This window comes from Narcine bancroftii, chromosome 6 (genome assembly GCF_036971445.1).
Source record: "Narcine bancroftii isolate sNarBan1 chromosome 6, sNarBan1.hap1, whole genome shotgun sequence".
NCBI classification, from domain to species: Eukaryota; Metazoa; Chordata; class Chondrichthyes; order Torpediniformes; family Narcinidae; genus Narcine; species Narcine bancroftii.
The window spans coordinates 26747776-26762695 of record NC_091474.1 but is presented as its reverse complement, the minus strand read 5'-3'; the positions used below and the strand labels follow the sequence as shown (position 1 = coordinate 26762695).

General features: G+C 44.8%; 1 protein-coding gene and 1 long non-coding RNA gene across 3 annotated transcripts in view; one reads left to right on the top strand and one right to left on the bottom strand.

The window, feature by feature from the left end:
• LOC138735866 (uncharacterized) overlaps positions 1-5676 on the top strand; it is a 43124-nt gene extending 37448 nt beyond the window's left edge. The window contains exon 2 of the long non-coding RNA XR_011339987.1: positions 5575-5676. This is a non-coding gene — a long non-coding RNA (uncharacterized lncRNA). The remainder of the gene's footprint in view (positions 1-5574) is intronic.
• Positions 1-13974, bottom strand: part of unm_sa1614 (un-named sa1614) — a 115738-nt gene extending 101764 nt beyond the window's left edge. For both annotated transcript variants that reach the window (XM_069884401.1, XM_069884403.1), the window contains exon 1: positions 13762-13974. In XM_069884401.1, coding sequence (XP_069740502.1) covers positions 13762-13887 — 126 coding nt within the window. In that variant the 5' untranslated portion in view covers positions 13888-13974. The remainder of the gene's footprint in view (positions 1-13761) is intronic.
• Positions 13975-14920: the final 946 nt, after the last annotated feature.

Here is a 14920-nt window from a genome sequence, read left to right as displayed (position 1 = left end):
CTGTAGATTCAAAATCTTTACTGAGTTCTGGGTGTTACTTTGCCCACTTCAGTCCAAATGTTCTTATTTTATTTCGCGAGATTATGTAATAGTTTTGCCTCTGTTCACGTACCCATTCAGCAATGTGATTTTCCAATTCTGGCCAATGAGTGATTCCTCTTTTCATCAAACATTACCTTTTTGGTATTTTTCTTAAAGTCGCTTCTTCCTTTCTCCAATCTCTTTCCAACTTCTCATATAGATCAAATTTTCTTGCAGCAGCACAGTTCTTAGTTTTCTTGGCCATTTCTATCACTTTTAATTAAAAACTCGCTTCATACTTTTGTCATTTTAATGGAACCTCCATGATAACAATCACCTTCAGCCAATGCCCAACAGTTCAGTCATTGTGATTTGGGGATGGGGGGGGGGGGGGTGGAGTCAACTTATATCTGCTGGTTGACTTATATGCTGAAATATATGGTATATTACAAATATGTGGAACAAATTAAAAGGAATTTTAAATAATTGGTATCATTATTAGGTAAATAGCTAGAACAAAAACTGATGACCTCCTAGACTCAATGACCTTTATATAAACATTTGAAAAGGTATCAGCAGAGATAATGGATGTACTGCAATTTTCAAAATTCCCTGGATTCTGGAAAAATATCAGTAGAATGGAAAACAGCCAACATTACTATTCAGAAACAAAGGGAAAGGGCCAATTAGCTTAACATCAATCACAGGAAAATAATTGGAATTTGTCTTTGCTGAAGTCATAATAGGAACTTTGTAAATCAGAATAATTAGGCAGATTCCATGTGGTTTAATGAAAAGGAGGCACTGAGAATGCAACTAGCATGTGGATTTAAACATCCATCCTCACTCCGTTCGAAGTAGTGAGAGAAACAGCAGTGGCAAAGAGAAAAATTAATGAGAAATCTCAGGAAAAAATGCAACCACACTAATAATTGATAGACCCAATTGTACAATACCTTATGAAATAATGTTATAAAAAATCATGAAAAACAAATGCAAAAGAATAAAATATTGAAACCAATTGAAATTTTTTATCTCAGCAAAATCTATGACAAAATACCTAAATACCTACATCTTCTGCTGTTTCATGATTGAAGTAAATCATTCATAGATTTGTACAGAATTTCAAAGGTTTAAAATAGTGCTCTGTAAATATAATCTAATTTTTATTCTTGGTATTAAAGGGCTACTTGCAAATAATTCTGAACCATCATTTTGGTGTGTGCCTTATTTCCTTTGTGATTCGAAGCTTACTTCTATATTGTTAAAAATTTCAAGTTTCTATCCATGCAGTGATCACATCTTTCACTTCTGTAATCCATCCCATTAACTGACTATCCAGATGTCGTTAAATCCTCAAACAATGCCAGTAAAATAAATGAATATGCACCACGACCATTGCTAAATTTAGCAAAGTCCTGATCTAAACAGCTTTATAAGTCAAAGTTCACAACAATATTCATTAGATCATCAAGAAAATCAACAATATTGAATTAATACACAATTCTTGTTTCAGAATTTTGATGGATCTGAAATAAACTTTTTTTAAATCCCCATATTTTTCTGCACAACTTGTCCTCTTCTTCCCTGCTCGACAGTCCTTCAGGCTGAGGATGACAGAGTTCTGTCCAAGGCTGCAAGAAACTGCAGAGATCTGTGAGCATTGCTCAGGCCATCTGGCATACCAATCTTCCTTACATCTACTCTCATTGATACCTCTCCCTACCTCGGGAAAGTTGTCAACATATTAAAGAAAACATTCTCCTCTCTCTCAATCCCTTCTGCTCGGTAGAAGAGTCAAGAAGTTGAAAAAATAAACCTCTAGATTTGAAGTCGTGTTTCATTCCTGCTGTTATCAGACTCTGGAATGAATTTTTCATTGGTAAAATATAATGCCCCTGCACTCTTCAACTATAATTTTCCCTAATGTGTCATCACAGGCTTTGGTCATCTTGGAAAAATTTGATCTGAATGCCATAGATATGGGACAAAATTTAAATCTACCAGGATATAACCTACACACCTGTGTGGCTATTGTGGGAGAATACTGTGAGAGCCGGTGGGTTTATGGAAGAAGTTAATGACATGACTGTGTCCTGAGATGGAGGCAGATCCAAAAAAAGGTAGAAGAATGTCAGAAAAAGTCCAGATGAATTTGAGGGAAAATGGCAGCAAAGCTGATGAAAGTTCTGTATAAGTGCAGGACACAACACTGTTGCAATTTTTGACATAGCTGAGAAAGAATTGGGCTGCAAGTGAGGTGCCAGAACCAACTTGGTTCTCCAACCAAGTACTGTTCCACTTAGCCAAAAGAAGATAATTTTTAATTTTTTTTAATGCATTGATAAAAAGTCTCAGCAGTACTAAAAATACAATGGAGCATTGTTGGGACACCTAAAATTCCCCCCAAAATTGCCATGGCCTCAGGGCTGACAAATTTTTCATGATTTTGAATACTTTACTCCTAAAGTACTTTTGGAGTGTAGTGACTGGATAAAATGTGGGTAAGAGTATTTTCATACAGCAAGGTCTACAAACATGTGATCAGAAGAGCTTTCTTACTCCGAATAATATACAAAGTACATTATATGTTGCTTCCCCAAAGTTTTATATCATGCTTTAAGCAGTACATAGTGCTGCACTTTGTAGTGCAAGGCAGAATACTTCTATTGTCTGCTAACATTTTAGCACTGAAAGGGAAGAATTCTTTGTTGAAAACTTATTTCTACTTTCTTTTTCCTCATACATCAAATCCTGATTTTGTACATATGTGCTAAAATTGGCCAACCAGATTGGTATCTTATTCTCTAAGCCAAAATTCAGGATAAAAATCCTATACCAAATTAAAAATTAATAAAAATCATTAATGGACTTCGCTCTGTAAAAATAATGCACTATGTTTTCTCTGGAAGGATGGATACTATTTTGCAAAGTGTTTAATTAGTTATGCATTTAAATATACTTCTCTTTGGCTTGGCTTCGCGGACGAAGATTTATGGAGGGGTAATGTCCACGTCAGCTGCAGGCTCGTTTGTGGCTGACAAGTCCGATGCGGGACAGGCAGGCACGGTTGCAGTGGTTGCAAGGGAAAATTGGTTGGTTGGGGTTGGGTGTTGGGTTTTTCCTCCTTTGTCTTTTGTCAGTGAGGTGGGCTCTGCGGTCTATAAGGTGTCGCTGCGAGCACGAATCAGGACTGCTAGGGGAAATGGATTGGTCCTGATTTTCAGATTTTCTGGATTTTTGGCAGTACATCTGTGACACTTATTCAGTGCACTCACGTTATACAAGTGCACAAGTACACGATGAATGCATGTAATGCAAGTGCACACGCCCGCAAAATCCACGAATTGTCGAAAAGTTCTGATTCTTGGGTGATCCGGATTTTTTGACCTTTACTATATACATGCTCATTTTCTCTTTCCTAATGTTTGAGCTTGGCAATGATAAAACTGGAAAACATTATTGTTCGCTACTTACATCACTCCTGAAATAATGATGATATTGTTCCAGTAGCTTTTTATCTTGTGGAATCAGAAACCTTCTGATCACAGAAAGCAACGTTCCCAATTCATCTAATCAGTCACCAACATGCACATGATAATAATTTAAAATGCATTGCCTTTTGACAAAAACAGACCATACTGTGCAATCATCAATTTGGTTTGAGCTGTTGGTATTTCAGTGGCTGCAGATTTTTTTTTTAAAAATTGCACTAGAAATAGGCTCCTTTTAGACATCACAAGATTCCAACCCCATTATTAAGAAGTAAAATTTAAAAGTTGCAAAATGTTAGCCATATATAGTTTGCATGTAGGTCTCTGTCCTGTTTCCATGTGACAATTTGCCCTACTCCACCAGCAACCTTCTACTTTTTCCAGTTGTAACGGAGCATCCCCAGTGGTCTGCTGCTATGATCTTCTACCTCAAATTTTTCTTCTCAGCTGCCAACCTATCTGATATCAGGAAGGAAATAACATATTTAATGAAGACCTGATAATAAATTCAGCAAGAGCTCCAAGGTTAGAGTTCTTTTTTGCACTGTTCCTCGCATCATTTACCAAGCAATTGATGAATTAATAGAATAGACTCCCTATAGAGATGCTGAAGCAGAGTGTGATATCTAGTCTGATAATACTCTGTTTTGGCTGCCACAGCATCAATTAATTATAAAAATAAAGATAAACGAATGAAAAGAGCACAGCAATGTGGACTCACCAATGAAATAAACAATGTTCATTATCAAGGACACAAATAAAAGGCAGGATATTGCAATGGTACTTGTTTCTCCTTATGTGAAGGCCCTTGGTTGCAGAGCAACATGGAACTAAGCAATTTGCATGAAAAAGCTTGTGAAAACTAAACCATCAACAGACCACCATCTCCCATACACCACTCTGCACAAATACAAGAAATATTAAAAGATATTTACATAATTGGAAAGAGAGAGGAAGGGGAGATAGGGAGTGAAAAAATATTGGAAAACTATAGCCCCGTGCTTCTGCTTTCAACTATCACATGGGGCGACGTTCACTCTAAAACAATGGAAAAACACTAGAATTATAATGTAATGATAGTAATTAGATATATGATTTGAAATCTTACCATCTGGGGTTTGTGCATGAAAAACAGAGATGTATGGCCACAAGGGAGAACTGAAAATCAGTTAAGACTAGTATTTTTCAAAAGATTGGCAAAAGTTAATGTAGGATCCAAACAGACTGAGACAGGAGAAATTATATTAAGGAATAAGGAAGAGGCAGAAAAATAAAAGTAATTGCATCTATTTTCATGAGTGAAAATTGCAGCGCATGAAGGGTTAACATACCTGGAGCATGTGGAGATAGAAATCCTAATCTAACAAGCTGAGCTTGCCATGAAAATGATAAGAGGCAGAAACATTGCCTTGAGGGCATTCCCACAGTGGCAGATGCTGCCTTCAGAAGAGAATACTGTATACATCAGTGTACAAGATGAGATTGAAACTTAAAAATGTCACCCCAAAACCAGAGGTCGCCTTACACGCTAAATAAGAAATCTGAACCTTGAAAGCAAAGTCTCAGCGCTCTCTCGCAATCAAGTATACAATCTGAATCTTGACAGTGAAGTCTCAGCACTCCCCCGCAAGGTCGATCTGCTCAGTCCAACTGCCAACATCTCTGTATAGGCTTTAACCAGCTGACAGTGATTTATTTTAAAATATGCTAATAAAATTTAAACCCTTATGGGGTCATTTGCTTTTAAAATATTATGATAGCATCACTCCACTGGTCTGTGGTGAGTGCCAGACTTGGAATAGTCTTATACAGAAAGTGGAAGTTCTGGTGGAGTCATCTTATTCAAGAGTCATCTTATACGTTGGAATATACATCATGATAAAAAGAGAAGGATCACTGTCATAACCATTGGTTCGATTGCAAATGATGAAGCACAAGAGATTTGCTACCTTGATCAGATAGCATACAACAAGAAATTAGTGAGCTTGCAATTATTATTGGTTAATCACGCTTTCAAGTTACATCCTGATTGGTGAACTTTCTATTTTAACATTTACAGTTCCTATCAGAAAAAGAGCATGGAATCCTTTAGAACAGTTCAATGACAAGGGGCGTACAGCTTTCCTTGTGCACAAGTAAAATAAAAAGTGATTGTCAATGAGTGCTGCTTGTCAGTCTTGTTTGGCCACTGCACGTAGAGAGACCAATGGAAAACTGGAAATAATGTAGGGCAATAAATGGAAAGAAATTAACATTAATGTAAAAAAAATTGAGGTTAATGTAAGAGAAAGCAGATAAATTCCCATGACCTATGACCTCCATTGCAATGTTTTGACTCAGATACCAATGGAAATAATAATAGTTGGGCTTGGTCAGAACCAACATGGATTCATGTAAGGGAAATTATGATTGGCAAATAGTTTTTGAGGATACTATTGGATAATATAAAAATCAGTGGATGTGGGGCATTTGATTTTTCAAAAAAAAATTTCAAGAAGGTCCCACAAAGATGGCATAAAAAGATAAACCTAACAAAAGGGCCAGGCCCAAAATGTTGGTTACCTTTTACTTCCTATGCTGCATGACCTGACAAGTTTCTTCAACACATTTGGGTATTGCACTCAACCTCAGAATCTGTAGGCTTTCTCGTTTAAAAGTAAATTGGTGCTAATGGACTGGAGGGAAATAAATGTACAGATTAAGAGTTGGTTAATGAAGAGAAAACAGAGAGAGTAGGAAAGAAATATGACATTAGAGAAATACAAAAGCTGCAGATGCTTGAATCTTAAGCAGACAAAGAATTGTTGGAGGAAGTCAGCAGGTCAGACAACATCTATGGGTAGAAAGAGTCAGTCAACATTTAGGCTTTGCCAAACATCAACACTCTATTTGTGAATAGAAAGTCCCAAGTTCCGATTTGAGTTCAAGGAAACTTGACTTTCCTGCAACCAACCATTCCCACACAGGCCTCTTCCATTGTCCGGGTAAGGCCAACTGTAAACTTGTAGAACTACACATCAGATTCCCCTGGACAGCCATGAACCTCAATGGACATTGATTTATTTTTCTAATTTTAGATGAATCCTCTCTCAATCTTTTTCCAATTCTTCTTTACCTACTCTTGCACTTACATTCTTTTTCCCTAACTCCTCCGCTCCCACCCCCACCCCTCTCCAGATACCATGTCTTGCAGAGGGAATTTCATGCAGACAAGAGTGAGATGTTTCATTTTGGAAGGACCAACCAAGAAAGTACATACATAGTATGGGTGCTGAGGAATGCAGTAGAACAGAAGGAACTGGGAATGCAGATACATAAATCCCTGAAAGCAACATCACAAGCGGACAGGGTTGTAAAGAGAGCTTTTAGCAGCATACTGGCCTTCAAAAATCAAAATATTGAGAATAGGAGTTGGAATGCTATGGTAAAGTTGTACAAGAGGCCAAATTTGGAGTATTGTGTAAAGTTTTGGTCATCTAACTATACGAAAGATATCAATAAAAGAATGCAGAGAAGATTTATTAGGTGTTACCAAGAACTGAGTTACAGGGAAAGGTTAAACAGGTTAGGACTTTATTCCCTGGAGCGTAGAAGAATGAGGGGAGATGTGATAGAACTATTTAAAATTATTAGCGGGATAGGCAGAGTAAATGTAGATAGGAATTTTTCCACAGAGTAAATGAGATACAAACCAGAGGACATGGGTTAAGAGTGAAAGGGGAAATGTTTAGGGAGAACATGAGAGGGAACTTCTTCACATAAAGAGTGGTGAGAGTGATAACAAGCTGCCAGCTGAAGGGTTGAATGCTGGCTCAATTTTAGCATTTAAGAAGAATTTGGACAGGTACGTAGATGAGAGAGGTATGGAGGACTGTGGACTAAGTGCAGGTCAGTGGGACTAGACAAAAAAAACAAATGGTTCAGCACAGACCAGAAGGGCCAAAGGGGCCTGTTTCTGTGTTGTAATGTTCTATGGTTTTCTGCCTTATACTTCATTACCTCTGGGGCTCCTCCCTCAGCTATTTCACCTTTTATATATAATTTAACCTGCTTAATCCTAGTCTTGATAAACGGTTCAGATCCTCATGTTGACCAACAATGTCCATCCATGGATGCTGCCTGACCTGATGAGTTCCTCCTGCAATTCTTTGTCTGGCCAGAAACAGGATGTTGGTTGAAGAGGACATGATCAACATATCTGATAATGCAAAGCTGAGTAGCAGTGTTAACTACAAAGAAGTTGCAAAGTGACTTCAAAAGGATATAAAAAGGTTAAACAAATGGACAAGAACAAAGCAGAAGTGATCCACCAGAAGGAACAATAGAAATGTACAGCATTGCTAAAATAGCAAGCAATTTAAAGGTGTGATGTTAAGAGGGAATTGAGCATTATTGATAGTATTAGATACTAGAGCAAATACTAGAGCGCATCGGATGTCCCCCAAAGTTCCTCAACATGATTATCCAACTGCACGAAAACCAACAAGGTCGGGTCAGATACAGCAATGAGCTCTCTGAACCCTTCTCCATTAACAATGGCGTGAAGCAAGGCTGTGTTCTCGCACCAACCCTCTTTTCAATCTTCTTCAGCATGATGCTGAACCAAGCCATGAAAGACCCCAACAATGAAGACGCTGTTTACATCCGGTACCGCACGGATGGCAGTCTCTTCAATCTGAGGCGCCTGCAAGCTCACACCAAGACACAAGAGAAACTTGTCCGTGAACTACTCTTTGCAGATGATGCCGCTTTAGTTGCCCATTCAGAGCCAGCTCTTCAGCGCTTGACGTCCTGCTTTGCGGAAACTGCCAAAATGTTTGGCCTGGAAGTCAGCCTGAAGAAAACTGAGGTCCTCCATCAGCCAGCTCCCCACCATGACTACCAGCCCCCCCACATCTCCATCGGGCACACAAAACTCAAAACGGTCAACCAGTTTACCTATCTCGGCTGCACCATTTCATCAGATGCAAGGATCGACAATGAGATAGACAACAGACTCGCCAAGGCAAATAGCGCCTTTGGAAGACTACACAAAAGAGTCTGGAAAAACAACCAACTGAAAAACCTCACAAAGATAAGCGTATACAGAGCCGTTGTCATACCCACACTCCTGTTCGGCTCCGAATCATGGGTCCTCTACCGGCACCACCTACGGCTCCTAGAACGCTTCCACCAGCGTTGTCTCCGCTCCATCCTCAACATCCATTGGAGCGCTCACACCCCTAACGTCGAGGTACTCGAGATGGCAGAGGTCGACAGCATCGAGTCCACGCTGCTGAAGATCCAGCTGCGCTGGATGGGTCACGTCTCCAGAATGGAGGACCATCGCCTTCCCAAGATCGTATTATATGGCGAGCTCTCCACTGGCCACCGTGACAGAGGTGCACCAAAGAAAAGGTACAAGGACTGCCTAAAGAAATCTCTTGGTGCCTGCCACATTGACCACCGCCAGTGGGCTGATAACGCCTCAAACCGTGCATCTTGGCGCCTCACAGTTTGGCGGGCAGCAGCCTCCTTTGAAGAAGACCGCAGAGCCCACCTCACTGACAAAAGGCAAAGGAGGAAAAACCCAACACCCAACCCCAACCAACCAATTTTCCCTTGCAACCGCTGCAATCGTGTCTGCCTGTCCCGCATCGGACTGGTCAGCCACAAACGAGCCTGCAGCTGACGTGGACTTTTTTACCCCCTCCATAAATCTTCGTCCGCGAAGCCAAGCCAAAGAAAGAAGATATTAAAAGTATAGTCCAGCTTGTGATGAGCCTCTTAGCTCCATCTCTAGGGTGTCTTTAAAGATTTTGCACCATCACCCTGTGACTGCAAAGGTTTCCTCCCAAGGCCCAAACACATGTAGATTGGTAAATTAATTAACAACTGTAAACTGCATCTAATATTTAAATGATGCTAGAATCTGGGGCAACAAATGGAAAAGCTGAGAAAGTAAAATGGAATTAGTGTATACTGTATGTGTGCTTGATGACTGGTGTAGATTCAGTGTAACAAAGTTCTGCATAACTCTACGATGCAGTGAATCAAGGGAAATGGATTTAGCGTAAGGGAGCAGCCACAAACAAAACAGTTTAACGGTCTCCACCTACAACAAAATCTTGTGTTTTTTTTTTAAAGTGGACCTCATCTCCCTTCTTAACTGCAAAAGTAGAATCTGGAATGGCAGATAGAATTTAAATCAAAGTGCAAAGGTGTTCTATTTTAGTAGGTTAAACAAAGTACATGACAGTATCCAAGCAAATATTGTAGAAGGAAGAGACCAAAAATGGTCTAAATTTCCCTAAAATGATGACAGGGTGGTGAATTGATATTTGATGTGCCTGCATTTATGAGTTATGGCATGGAGAAGTTTGAACTTCATGTTACATCTGTAGAAGTCATTGATAACTCCACACTTAAAGTACTTTGTGCCATTCTGGTCACCTTGTTGTAGGAAGGAAGTCAGTAGCATGGAAATGGTGCAGAAAAAAAATAATGATATAACTGGGACTGAAGGGACCGAGTTTTAAGGATTTCCCCTGGTATAAATAAGGTCAGTCTTTTATCGAGGGTAGGAGAGTCTAAAAGTAAAGGAACATGTATTTATGATGAGACAGGAAAGATTTAAAAAGAACCCGAGAAGAAACTTTTTCTGCAGAGGTGGTGGAATGAGTTGCCAGAGGAGGTGATGGAAGTTGATACAATTACAACATTTAAAAGACATTTATACAGATAAATGGATTGGAAAGGTTTACAAGCAAAAGGCTCAATACAAGCTCAAGTAGACAACTTGGTTGGCATGGATGAGTCCTAATTCCATGCTGTATAACCCTACGACTCTCCTACTCAATTCTCACATCCTCATTTTTTTTCAAGTTCAAATTTCTGGGTAGCTAAAAAGCAAAATACTCCAGATGCTGGAAGTATTAAGAAAAACAGTTGTGATAATAAGTCACTGACATGAAACATCACAAATGCCAGACCTTGACCAGAAAGGCAAGGCTGGCATTTACTGTTCAAACATAATTGCTCCCAGTTAGATCATTCCAATGGTATTTCATGAAACAGTACGCATACTACAGGCCCTTCGGCCTTCGATATTGTGCTGATATAAACCTACTCAACAATCTACCTCACACTCATAACCCTATATTTTTCTTGCATCTATGTGTCTGTCTGACTTTTAGGTCTCCCTATTGTATCAGCCTCCACCACCACACATGGTAATGCATTCCAGGCACCCACCACTCTCTGCATAAAAAAACTTAAACCTTCCTCCCCTCACTTTAAAAAAATGTCCTCTGGTATTTGGTCCGGTCACTCCAGGAAAAAGATGCTGGCTGTACACCCTATCTATGCCTCTCAAAATCTTGTAGATCTCTATTAAGTCATCTCTCATCCTTCTTCACTCCAAAGAGAATTCCCTAGCTCTCTTAACCTTGACTCATGCTCTGATTGTTGTAAAAACACCAAAATGCTGGAGGAACTCAGCTAGTCCTCAGCTGAGCCCTGCTTCAAGGAAAAATAGAAAAGGCAGAAGCAGGATATATCAGAAAGTCTCAGAATTCAAACAATGGGGGAGGAATCCAGACCAACAAAAGCTGTTAATTGGATGTGATAAGGGATTCAATAGAATTTATCATCCGAATTTACAAATTTGCCAGAGATCCAGATTGTTTGTCAAGCAGATAAGTAAACCAGATGGTGTTTAAAAAAAACAATTTCCTGATTGCCATTATTAGGTTTTATTTATTTAGTTAACATTTAATAAATTTTGGTTGGCCAACCAGTAATGGTAAGACTCCATCTTGAGATGAATTGTCAAAGCTTCTGTTTGATAATTCATTGTTAGTTATAGGCCCTTTCAAACTGCAGCACCCAGGTTGCCCTCCTAGGACCTGGGTGCATTACTGGGTCATGGGTGCAGGATGCACCTTTCAAATTTCAGGTGGACCTACCTGTTAAATCACCAACCAGCAATTTAAGAGGGATCCCGTCCCAATGACAACGTGGTGAGTGACGCATCACTCACGTGGACCATCGGCCATCAGTCTCTCCACTCCTAATGCCCAATCCCTCCCCCTAGCAACGTGCCGCTGCTGCAAAATGGGGGGGGGGGGGGTGATTGCTGCTGCAACATGCTGCAAACCAGAGCGGCGTTCACAGAAGCACATTGCAGACCCCCACTCTTGCCCTGATCACGGCAGCAACCACTCCCCCCACCGATCGCATCAAATCACTCTTTCTCTCCCCCCCATAATCATGGCAACTGCACATCAGTCAGAGGTTTCCTGTGACGCAAGCGCCAATGTCACCAGAGTACCTGGGTAGGCCATTTCCCTTTTCAAACTGTTAGACCGGGAGGCCAGGGCAAGTTTTACTGGGTTCCCTGGCCACCTCTGAGGTAGGTCAGGGACCTGGTTCGATTCTGACCAGGTTGAGCTGGTTGGACCCTTTCAAATCGCCATGTACCTGGGTCACTAACCTTGCAAATCGCCCAGTTAACCCCATTTTACATGGAAATTTGAAAGAGCCTGTTGCTACTAATACATACCACCTCTGCACTACAAAAATTCATCTTCAGCTCATTGACCACAATGCCCTTAGAATACTATATCATGTTTAACTAAATAGATCAGGTAAATCAAGACACCCTTGCACCTTATCTCGAAAAATACCACTGACAACAGTGTGGAGTTCTTCAGTAGAGCACCCAGGATTTGTCCACTCCCATCACTGGGTGGGAGTTGAACTCACTGAGCTGGGGGGTGGGGAGAGAGCTGGGGAGATGTGCCCCTCCCCCTCCGACCCTGCGAGCCGACGGGGTTGGATGCCCCCCCCCCCCCACCACCCTGCGGAGCCGACGAGGCTGGATGTCCGTCCTCCCGACCCTGCGGTGCTGGGACCCACCCCTTCCGACTCTGGGGAGCCGACGGTGATGTGTGTCCCTCCCACTTCCGACCCTGGGGAGCCGTCGCGGATGGGTGCACCCACCTCCCCCCCCCCGACCCTGGGGAGCGGGCAGAGATGGGTGCCCTCCCCAACCTTGGGAGTGGACGGGGATGGGTGCCCCCCCCGACCCTGGGAAACGGACGGGGATGGGTGCCCCCGACCCTGGGAAGCGGACGGGGATAGGTGCCCCCGACCCTGGGAAGCGGACGGGGATAGGTGCCCCCGACCCTAGGAAGCGGACGGGGATAGGTGCCCCCGACCCTGGGAAGCGGACGGGGATGGGTGCCCCCGACCCTGGGAAGCCGACGGGGATGGGTGCGTTCCCCCCTCCCCCGACCCTGGGAAGCGGACAGGGGATGGGTGCCCCCGACCCTGGGAAGCGGACAGGGATGGGTGCCCCCGACCCTGGGAAGCGGACAGGGGATGGGTGCCCCCGACCCTGGGAAGCGGACAGGGGATGGGTGCCCCCGACCCTGGGAAGCGGACAGGGGATGGGTGCCCCCGACCCTGGGAAGCGGACAGGGGATGGGTGCCCCCGACCCTGGGAAGCGGACAGGGGATGGGTGCCCCCGACCCTGGGAAGCGGACAGGGGATGGGTGCCCCCGACCCTGGGAAGCGGACAGGGGATGGGTGCCCCCGACCCTGGGAAGCGGACAGGGGATGGGTGCCCCCGACCCTGGGAAGCGGACAGGGGATGGGTGCCCCCGACCCTGGGAAGCGGACAGGGGATGGGTGCCCCCGACCGTGGGAAGCGGACAGGGGATGGGTGCCCCCGACCCTGGGAAGCGGACAGGGGATGTGTGCCCCCGACCCTGGGAAGCGGACAGGGGATGGGTGCCCCCGACCCTGGGAAGCGGACAGGGGATGGGTGCCCCCGACCCTGGGAAGCGGACAGGGGATGGGTGCCCCCGACCGTGGGAAGCGGACAGGGGATGGGTGCCCCCGACCCTGGGAAGCGGACAGGGGATGGGTGCCCCCGACCCTGGGAAGCGGACAGGGGATGGGTGCCCCCGACCCTGGGAAGCGGACAGGGGATGGGTGCCCCCGACCCTGGGAAGCGGACAGGGGATGGGTGCCACCCCCCGACCCTGGGAAGCGGACAGGGGATGGGTGCCACCCCCCGACCCTGGGAAGCGGACAGGGGATGGGTGCCACCCCCCGACCCTGGGGAGCCGACGGGTTTGGGTACATCCCCCCTCCCGACCCTGGAGAGCACGAAGGCGGAGGTGAGGGAGACGCTGCGCCAGCGGCTGACATCGGAGCCTGGGGGTCTGACACGCAGTAACCTGGCCAACCGGGCTTTACCTCCTCCAGCGCAGTCACCGTGTTCCTGCAGTTTGCCATCTTGGTGGTGAACAAGGAGGTTGTCGGCGAGCTGTGGTCCTCCAGGGTCTCGGAGATGAATTCCTGCACCGAGATCACCTCCGGCATATTTTTCCCTTCCCCGGTGCAGGGCTCCCGTTGCAGAAAATTAAAAAAAAAACAAGGGCACACACACAAATTTCCCACCAACGACGGGGCGGGAGCGTGCCCGAGGCAGAAGCTCCAGTCGCCGGCCCCCCTCCCGTCAAACACGCAGCCGTCCGCTCGGCTGGGAACAGGGAAGGAAACGCGGGCTGGAGGGCGCACGCGCCCCGCTCGCGCCGGGCCCGAGCCCGCGCGCCCCGCTCTCGCCGCCCGCCGTGCCCGAGCGCCCCCCTCAGTCCGAGGAGGGGGTGTGTTCTCCTCTCGGTCAGCCCCCACCTCAGGTCACGCAGTTTATCGGCGCTATCCATCCTATTCCCATCGTAGACATCGGCAAATGTCTCTCAGACGTCAGAGTTCTTGTCATGTGATCTCCCAATGGCACATCTCTTCCATTATCCAGCCTTCTCCTCCCCCCCCCCCACAGGATTCCCTCACCTACCACCCCACCAACCTCCATGTCCAACACCTCCTCCGCCAGCCACCCCCCAGGCACATCTTCCCCTCTCCACCTTCCACAAGGACCGCTCCTGTGACTCCATCATCCCCTTGGCACCTTCCCTCTGACTGCAGGAGATGCTCCACCTGCGTCCACCCCTCCTCCCTCACCACACTTCAGGGCCCCAGACACTTCTTCCAAGTGAAGTAACATTTCACTGGTGAATCTGCAGGGGTCACCTACTGCAATCAGTGCTCTTTCCTCTACATTGGAAAGAACACCCCAGCTCTGACCGCTGCAATAGCATGGATCTCGCAGTGGCCACCTATTTCTGTCTACTGCATCCAGTCCTCTCATTGTGGCCTCCTCTCCATTGGAGAGACTGCATACAGACTGGGAAATCGCTTCATTGAGCAACTCAGCTCTGACCCTTGCAACAGCATGGATCTCCCAGTGGTCAATTTATTATCTATTATCTTGCCGACATGTCTGTCCATGATCTCATGCACTGGCTGACTGAGACTACCTGCATATTAGAGGAGCAGCACCTCCTCTTCTGAC